Source organism: Channa argus, chromosome 14 (genome assembly GCF_033026475.1).
Source record: "Channa argus isolate prfri chromosome 14, Channa argus male v1.0, whole genome shotgun sequence".
In the NCBI taxonomy this organism is placed as follows: domain Eukaryota; kingdom Metazoa; phylum Chordata; class Actinopteri; order Anabantiformes; family Channidae; genus Channa; species Channa argus.
The window spans coordinates 9,296,544-9,305,926 of NC_090210.1; the positions used below are offsets into that span (position 1 = coordinate 9,296,544).

Consider the following 9,383-nt stretch of genomic DNA (forward strand, 5'->3'; position numbering starts at 1 on the left):
ACATCGATTACGAGTGTATAAAAAGAAATTATATTAAGCTGTAGAACAGTGGGTAAGGCACTCGTCCATGGACCAAAGGGTCAGAGGTTTGATCCCTGGTCCCAGCTATGTGTTGAAGTGTCTCTGGGCAAGACACTGAACACCTAACAGCCCATTCCCCTCCCCAGCTGTGCAGTGCTGGTCCAAGCCCGGTAGAAACTGGGGATGTTTGCATCAGGAAGGTCATCTGGCATAAAAACTGTGCCAAATCAACTTGCGGACAATGATCCGCTGTAGCGACCCTGAACTCACAGGATAAGTGGAAAGGACAAAAAATAAATAAAATAAACAAAATGATTTACTATGAAATAACAATGGTACTATGTGAATGTGCATTGAATATTATGTTGATGAAAAAAATCTTAGTTTTATTGTTTTTGACATTTCAAAATAAAGGGATGTAAACTTTTACACCCAAATGTATGTAGTATTGTTAGTAAAAACTGATAATAAAAATGTGAACATCATCTATTATTTATAGCATATCTCCAGTTTAATTATCCAAAGGCATGTTTTTCTATGTTTCATGTTCAAACTAAATTTGTACAATCCTGATTATTTCAGTGCATCATTATGAATTACAGTCCCACCTGTAATATTCACAATGTGTTGCTTCAGGGGATATTTTCCAGACAAGCTGTAAATATTTCTTGGACATGTTTTTGTTTTTAAAATCTATTTATTTGTAATAAGACCATTTAGCGACAAATTAACTTTTTCTGTACACTTCTCAGTGATGCTGTTTCAAGTGTATTCATGTAGGAAGAAGCAGTTCTTTCCAATATATTCATATTTAGTGGAAAGATTATTGTCATCAGTAGATGTCAGTAATCATCAGTAGATACAAAACACAGAGATGTTTCAGTTGATATTTTTATTAGACACTTTATGCAGATTGTTTTAGGGCTTTTTATTGACGTGTTAAAAGTAATAATGATATCAGTTTTTGGTCATAAACATTTAGACCAGCTACTGTTAATGAACAGTTACCTAAAATGATTAAAATCCCTTATGAAAGAAATGATTTTAGGTGTAGTTCACCACTTGGGTTTTATAGTTGGTGCTGATTCAACCACCAGGCAGCAATAGCTCCTCAAAAAAATCAAATGAATCAAATCTTTTTTTTTTATATTACCCAAATCACTCATTTGCATCGCTGGGATCCTCTGTTGTTCTTTTCTAGCTAAATCCCTGGATTCAATTATAGACAATGGTGATTGTGGGTTTAAATGAAAACAACATTTTTTTTTTTATCCAATAACATATAAAACTATTTAGCATTTGAATCTTTGAAAAGTAAATTTACAAATAACATCTGTCATCAATTGTACTGCTCTATGACTGTATGTTATATCAGTATCATGTGAATGTTTGCATAGCAACTTTACTGACTCAAATAAATGAAAAACAATTAGCTTTTCCATCCTGGAATGATTATGTCCATGAAAAGCAGAGGGGAATAGGGAGGAGGAGGAAATTTCATATTTGACAGGGATGATTGGTTCATAGAGGCTGTGGCAGAAGCCGATTGGTTTTCTGGTGGAGACATTTCAGAAGATTTCAACTTGGCTTTGGGCTCAGTCTCTGGTCAGTGAACCAAGTGGGACCAGTAGATCTTCGGTTTTGTTTTAACAATATCCCTTGGTAAAATAGAAACAACAAAAAATAATGTTAAGAAGTAAATTCATAGGAAAAAAATAAGAATAAAATGAAGCATCTTCCACTTTTAAATAAACAAAACAATTTAACAATGATGGAATTTAGTAGTTTTGTGAGTGTAACTTTGTTTTTCATTGTAGTAAATCCAAGAATAACACTTACTGCAGAAATTTATGGATGAGATCAACCTAAAAACAAACCAATAACAGAAGCAAAGCAGTGAACATTTTAAGTATTTTAATTTACACAAACTGTTTTTATTGAGATGATAATCATTCAGTGAAATATTGCTTGGCTTCACCTACAGCTCAAACTTGTTTCTGTTCTTTAAAGACTGTACTTCTTCCTACTGTCAACAAATTTCATGAAAAGATTTTTTTAACGTCCTACATGAAGAGTGCAGCTTGAGATATTCAATCCAAATCAACTTTATCATCTTGGTCATAGTACAACCCAAATCAGTGATTTAGGCTGTAAGTGGGGTTTTCTGTTTGAAGAATGTTAACCATGGAGCAGGAGGTAATGGACTGAGCAGACCCAAAAACACTGCATCAGTTGTGCCAGGTTTTATTTTTAAGGTTAAAAGGAAATAACTGCAATATAGTATAAGAAAGTAAAAAGTATTGTGGTAAGCTACAGATGTATACTTACATCGAAGAGTTATAGTTGGTTTTCCATTTTTGCACTTAACGTAAGCATAGTTATATCTGTTATGACAGAGAATATACTTTTGCTCTCCTTCTTTTATATATTCATATCCAATTCCCTCTAAACGATTTTGAACACGGTCCAAGACACAGAATGCATCTGCACAAAATTAATAGAAAAAAACAAGTTGATATTTATTTATCTAACATTTCATAGATACTGAAAATGAAAATATGTTCGATTTGTTCAAACCTTTGCAGATGGGTGGTGCTGACCAGGTTCCATTACTGTAACACACCACTTTCTCTGAACCATGTAGTTTGTAAAAATCCTTACATTGGTATTTTACAAACATTCGTTCCTTTTGGATAATGTCACCATTTGGAACATTGGGAGGTGCTGCACAGTGGTCAACTGACAGAGTAAAAACTTATTTAACATTGTAGCAATATCTCCATGATATAGTGATCACAACAGCAACAACACAACTTATTGTACTAAAGTCCACAATAGACAAGTAACCAAACATCTTTGTTTCAGCAGTGTGTTCAGCTTTATGCTTAACAGCGCAGAACTTTATTATATACTCACCAGATCATGATTGTTTTTTGTTTTTTTACATTTTAAAATTTTCATGAGTAAAATATTGTGAATCCCTGAGCTGTGAAAATGACCCTTTAAACTCTACATACTTTTGTATCCTTTGAGAAAGATATATTCATACGAGGATTGAATGTCTCTGACTATTAAAACATTTGACATCCCTAATCCAGCTAGTGAGGCTGTGTCGAGTGAACACCATTATTTTCATTACAGTAAATGGTTAATGAAGAAAATGTACACTAAGGAAATAAACCAACTCTGGTATATGTCATGTAAAAGAAGCAGTAAATCTGAACAATTTACTTGATATCTCTAGAGGTTGAGTGTCAGAGGTGGTAGAAGATCCTGTAACACAGAGCAAATGCAAACACACAAGTTAGTATCAATTGGGGATGCTATGCTTTACAGTGTTCCCTCACTTTCTTCCAGATATCAAAATAATATCCAGGTATTAGTTCATAATAGATTCAATTATATATAGCTATAATAACTTTAAAGTCAATAAAACAAAACCAATACTCAGACAAACTATTGAGCAGGATAAATCAGGTTCTTAATCATTGAAACAATTATATGTCAATAATATGTTTTTAGCGTTTGGCCTCTTTACACCACCACGAAATGAAGCAGTCAAGGTGTTTCAAGACTTTCAGCTTTAATTCAAGAGGTTTGATTAAAATGTCACATTAACCCTCAGGAATTACAGCCATTTACACACACACGCACGCACGCACGCACACACACACACACACACACACACACACACACACACACACACACACACACACACACACACACACACACACAGAAACATTAGGCCTATTAAAAGCAAAAGATACTGAAAATGAAAATATGTTAGACTTGTTCAAACCTTTGCAGATGGGTGGTGTTGACCAAGTTCCATTACTGTAACACACCACTTTCTCTGAACCATGTAGTTTGTAAAAATCCTTACATTGGTATTTTACAAACATTCGTTCCTTTTCGATAACGTCACCGTTTGGAACATTGGGACGTGCTGCACAGTGGTCAACTGACAGAGTAAAAACGCATTTAACACTGTTGCAGTATCTCCATGATATAGTGATCACAACAGCAACAACACAACTTGATTAAGTAATCAAGAAGAAGAAAATGAAGAAAATGTAAACTAAGGAAATAAACCAATTCTGGTATATGTCATGTAAAAGAAGCAGTAAATCTGAACAATTTACTTGATATCTCTAGAGGTTGAGTGTCAGAGGTGGTAGAAAATCCTGTAACACAGAGCAGATGCAAACACACAAGTTAGTATCAATTGGGGATGCTATGCTTTACAGTGTTCCCTCAGTTTCTTCCAGATATCAAAATAATTTCCAGGTATTAGTTCATAATAGATTCAATTATATATAGCTACAACAACGTAAAAGTCAATAAAACAAAACCAAGACTCAGCCAAGTTATTGAGCAGGATAGAGGTTTGATTAAAATGTCACATTAACCCTCAGGAATTACAGCCATTTACACACACACACACAGAAACATTAGGCCCATTAAAAACACACTGTTGCCGTACTTACTCACATATACAAGAAAAGAAAGTTTAGATTAGAAACTGACATGAAGTTGACTTTTCTTTTTAACTTTTCCTGTTTGATTTACTGTATGTACAGTATGTATATGTAGTTGGTATTTAAATCACAGATCTGAATCATTTCCTTGCACTTTTGCCCTGGAGTTCACTTACTGCATATTGGGCCTTCAGTCCAGTTCCCAGATAAGCAAAAGGATTTTATGATGTTTCCTCCCTCTGTAGTGTATCCATCTTCACATTTATACTGCACTTCAGAATCTACAGCAAACAGTGTCTGGTATTCCTGATTGATTATTACAGCATGGGGGACTTTAGGGGGCTCACCACATGAATGAATACTTTCTGCAAACATAAGTACATTTGTTATCAACAAGATTATATGTAAAGGTGCTCAGATGGAGTCACATATAGTTAGTGACAATTAAAATGTAATAAGACTTAGACTTAGATAATATCTGATAATATGGCCACGTTACTGCTTAGCAGATGATGTAACAGACTTACTCTCACAGATGGGCAAAGAAGACCATGTTCCATTATTACACGTGGCTGTGGCAGCCTGATTTTTGAGTTCATATCTTCTGTCACATGTTACCCTAATTAAAAATGTATCCTTAAACCATTCCTTTTGGGGTGTAGTGTACCTTCCATTGGGGATATTGGGTGAAATACAGTCTTTTTCATCTGAGGAGAAAAAAAAGTCAATTAGCAGCATTTTTATCAGTGTTTAATAACAAATTCATTTGAAAGTTGGTGTTAAATGAGTGCTCCACACTATTAATTCTGTGCAGAAACTATTAAAGAAATTGTAGTAAGCCTTATTTTTTCATCCACAAGGGGCATATGTGCCATATTCATTTCATTTGTTACTGCTGAATTTACTGCACTGTTCTGCTTTTTAATAAGCTTTTCAGAGTTAAGTGGACTGTTATTTGGTCATCTTGTTGATTTTGACCATAATACTATAATACTCTAAATACTATGATCCTTTAAATACATTCACTGCACTCTGATCCCTGATCACCATTTAACTGTGACTTTAGAAACCAATTTTCTGCACCACTGATGATTAATTACTTTAAATCGAGTGAATCTTTATTCAAAACTAAGTGATTGAAGAAAGACTTTCAGTTTTATATTTAGTAGTTATTTAACTGTTGTTTATACCTTGACATGAAAATCCAAAATTAAAGTGACCATGATTCAGTGAAAAAAAAACACCCACTGTAAATGTTTTTTATGTCGTCAAAATTGCACCAATCAATCATCCTAATTAGAGGATAAAATTGTTTTATTCGGATTGGCTATCCTCTGTCCTATTTGAGAAAACTAAAATCAAAGCCGAATACCAGAAATGCACTAATATTTAAGGTGACAGTTTATTTCAAAGTTTTAGATTAAGTGGATTACAAGGCTTATAAAAAAAGTGGATACACTATATCCTGAACAATATTTCTGCAGGTTTTATAGCATCCTAAACAAACACAAGACCAATTACCTATACATTGTGGTGTAGGAGACCACACTCCATTCTGACATGTGCTTGTTGCCCACCAACCCTCTCCAACTGGCTTATGTCCATCATCACAGGCATAGCTGAGACTTGTTTTATGAGAATAACTGTTTTTATCAGGGACAAAATAACCACCATCCAGTCTGGGAGCAGAACAAGGCTGTGCTGCACTTTGTGCTGAAAAAAAAATTTACAGTAAACATATATTTAACAAATTAAGATGTATAACAGAACTGAATGTTCTGTTTATCAGGGACATAATAACCTCCATGCAGTTTGATAATCAGTAGAAGATAGGGATTTTTAGAAATTGAATATCAATCAAATAGCAATAATAGTTCATGTAATATCCTTACCATACGCTTGTCCTGGAAACCAAATGAGAAGCAGAAATCCAAGATATGTCGTGCACATTTTGCCACTTATTGAAACATTGAAGGACTGAGCAAAGAAAGAAGCCCAGGTCAACTGGAGCCAGTTAATCATTGTTCAGGGCAATTCCCGCAAAAGTTAGGAAATGTGGAGTAAACATTGTGACTCTGGCATCACATCACACTAATAAAATACAGCCTTGTTCTACAAATCTATGCAACATGTTGTAGTTTTGGACATGGATTTGTAAATGGATCTGATATGATCAACACTTTGACCACTCTTCATAAAACTGAAATCAACACGTAATATTTCTGTTTTTTCATCCATGGAAAAGTTTCTTATAGTCATGTGATTTTGACTTGCAAAGTAATGCAAGTTGCTGATAACAATTACAACAATTGTTTTACTGTAGTGGTGCCTTCGTATTTTTATTTCAACACTCACACAACACGTTATTTTATATCTGAAACATTTAGGTAACTTTCAGCAGGATCACTGGATTGTTTGTGGAAGCATAACAGCACACAAAACATTTGTTTGGAGTCAAGATTAAAAAAAAGATTTTCCAGAAATCAGTGTTAAGAAATATCAAACATTGTTTAACCAAAGGTCAAACTGTAGACACAGATCAATATTTGTTGTTTTTAACTCCTTTTCTTTGAATGGCATACTAATAAATACCATCACTCTTATTAATAGCCTTCATTATTATTATTAGCAGTAGTTATCAATTATTATGATTATGATTATTATTATTATTCTTAGTGGTAGTAGTAGCTTTCCTTTTTGTGTGTGTTCTCTCAACACTATCATTATTTCATCATTATATTATTATATTTATGACTTGTTTTGTATCCTTTCTATTATGGCTAATGTTGTTATCAGCCTATTGGTTAATAATTATATTATTAATATTAATATTGATATTATTATTAATATTATTTTATTTCTTTTTGATATGTGTGTGTGTATGTGTGTATTTTAATTTTTCTCTCTCTTTGTTCTGTTTTAACTAATTTATCTGAATGCACTCTCAGTTTTCTCATAATTATTATACAATATACATGCTTAGAACATGTTTATATCCTTACTATGTTTACTACCCTGTACTGTCCTATCCAACCCAAACTGTTGTTTCTTTTATGATTATACCCATTCTGCTTATCATCACTACCCCTCCTCAATCCTCCAATCCCGATGCAAAAAAACTCAAATGAAACCAAAAAGTTCACAGGGGTCTGGAGCATGCTCCAGCTGTGAGGTGGGGTACACCCTGAACAGGTTGCCAGTCTATCTCACACAGAGACCGTGTATCCATTGCATACCCATTGATAAATTACAATTTGTACAATTCTATTAGCTCAGTGTGCACAGAATATTATGTTGATGCCATTAAGATGATCCATTTTCGTTTTTATCCATATCATGTGTTCATTTGAACTGAAAGGCCACAGTGTCTGAGGTAAACAGAAATACACAAATAACTGATCTACACTGAGGACGGAGGGCTGCATACAAATTGTCCTCTATTTAAACCCTGTCTTCAGAGGTCTGTGTCCTTCCATTGTCTCTTTACCAACAAATTCCTCCCCGCTCCCACTGAAGAGGAAACCCACCACTTATCCTGTTCTTCCGTCTTCTTTCATGTGATTCATCTGATTCCAGTTGTTTAAGTAAAGATGAATGAGATAAAGGAGAATATACTGTAATAAAGACACTGCTGTGCCAGTGTGGATAATACACGTCTTGCCATTATTATACATTTAATTAGTCTGGTTTGGATGAAGAAAACATTCATCTTTAAATCTTAATTTATTTTGTTGCATTTTAATTTGATATATTGGAAGTTCTTCATTTTTCAAAATTCAGCCAGAAGCTTTGGAAGCAGATTCTTAATCAACCAATGCTGACAGAGAAGCGCTGATAAAGTGCTAATTTCCTTAATTTAGGAAACATCCCCTGCAGACTTCGTCTGCCAGTGCAGCTGGAGAATAATTATTGGGGTTTCAATACTTTAAACTATAGCCAAGATTTGCTACGGGCACCTTAACACCACCATATATTTGCTGTGAATGGAAAAAAAAACCATGCTACAGTATTTTCAAACCACAAGCCTGTATTGTATATCAAACGTTTACACCGACCTCAGCAAAAAGCTGAGAGACAACATGAATAGGTTTGGGATACTGATTTTCAGGTTTTAAACCTTTGTTTGCTCCACTAATCTTAAAGCAGAGGAAAGGAACATCTGTAAGGTTCATGAGATGAGTTGAAATACAAAAGCAGGCTGAACAAAGAAAATCTCTCAGGCGGACGACAGAAGACGTGAACATATTATTTTTCATTTCTAGACAACAATGTAGTGAAATCTAATTTAGGTTACTGCGTAGTTGTATACAGTAACAAACAAACAAACAAACAAACAAACAAAAAAAGAGGTTTGCTTTGTCAATAATAAATGATGCATTAATAGTTTTTTAAGACATTTTCCATTCATCATAAAGGATTAGTTTTATTCAGGAGTGGTGGCGGTTGAAGGTTAAAGTAGCCAAATCCTTGGCCCCTAAAAAGTCAGTTTTTTTGGCTACTACCTGGCAGTAAACATAATCACAACACTGACATACACTCACCACGTGTGTGCAGGTATATACTGTAGAAATTCTGGGTCGGGCTTTTAGCTCTAAAAAGCCGCACAATGCCGGAAACCCCGCTGTAACATTCGGTTGCACGTTGACATTACTGAAGCACATGTCTGCAGATTTGTCAGCACATTCATGCTGCTCCACTACATGCCAAAGGAGTCTCATTAGCACCATGTAAACACACTAAATGTTTCATCATGCTCCCGAAACCAGTTCTGAGACTTGTGCTTTTGGACCTCATTTATAATCATTGTGCACAATCTAATAGACGTAGAGACAAGAAAATGGTAAATATTGACCATAATGACATGCTCACAGTCAGCAACAATAT

At 34.5% G+C, this 9,383-nt stretch overlaps 1 protein-coding gene across 2 annotated transcripts; it reads right to left on the minus strand.

The window, feature by feature from the left end:
• Positions 1-898: 898 nt before the first annotated feature.
• Positions 899-6,547, minus strand: LOC137098986 (complement factor H-related protein 1-like). Of its 2 annotated transcripts, XM_067475786.1 has the most exons (11): positions 6,392-6,547; positions 6,021-6,212; positions 5,027-5,206; positions 4,676-4,864; positions 4,164-4,205; positions 3,821-3,982; positions 3,253-3,294; positions 2,599-2,760; positions 2,350-2,505; positions 1,861-1,886; positions 899-1,679 (listed from the first exon to the last, which is right to left on the minus strand). In XM_067475786.1, the coding sequence occupies exons 1-10, from the start codon at positions 6,519-6,521 to the stop codon at positions 1,882-1,884; spliced, it is 1,260 nt and encodes a 419-aa protein (XP_067331887.1). In that variant the 5' UTR covers positions 6,522-6,547; the 3' UTR covers positions 899-1,679; positions 1,861-1,881. The 2 variants fall into 2 exon arrangements, with proteins under 2 accessions (XP_067331887.1, XP_067331888.1); XM_067475787.1 differs by lacking the exons at positions 3,253-3,294; positions 3,821-3,982.
• Positions 6,548-9,383: the final 2,836 nt, after the last annotated feature.

Bases quoted from the DNA above. Each gene is read 5' to 3' on its own strand.
- LOC137098986 (XM_067475786.1), bottom strand. From the start codon at position 6,521: ATGATTAACTGGCTCCAGTTGACCTGGGCTTCTTTCTTTGCTCAGTCC. The intron at 3,295-3,820 runs GTTTGAACAAGT...TCTGTGTTACAG, and splicing joins AACACCACCCATCTGCAAAG to GATCTTCTACCACCTCTGAC. The intron at 2,761-3,252 runs GTAAATTGTTCA...TTACTCTGTCAG, and splicing joins TCAACCTCTAGAGATATCAA to TTGACCACTGTGCAGCACCT.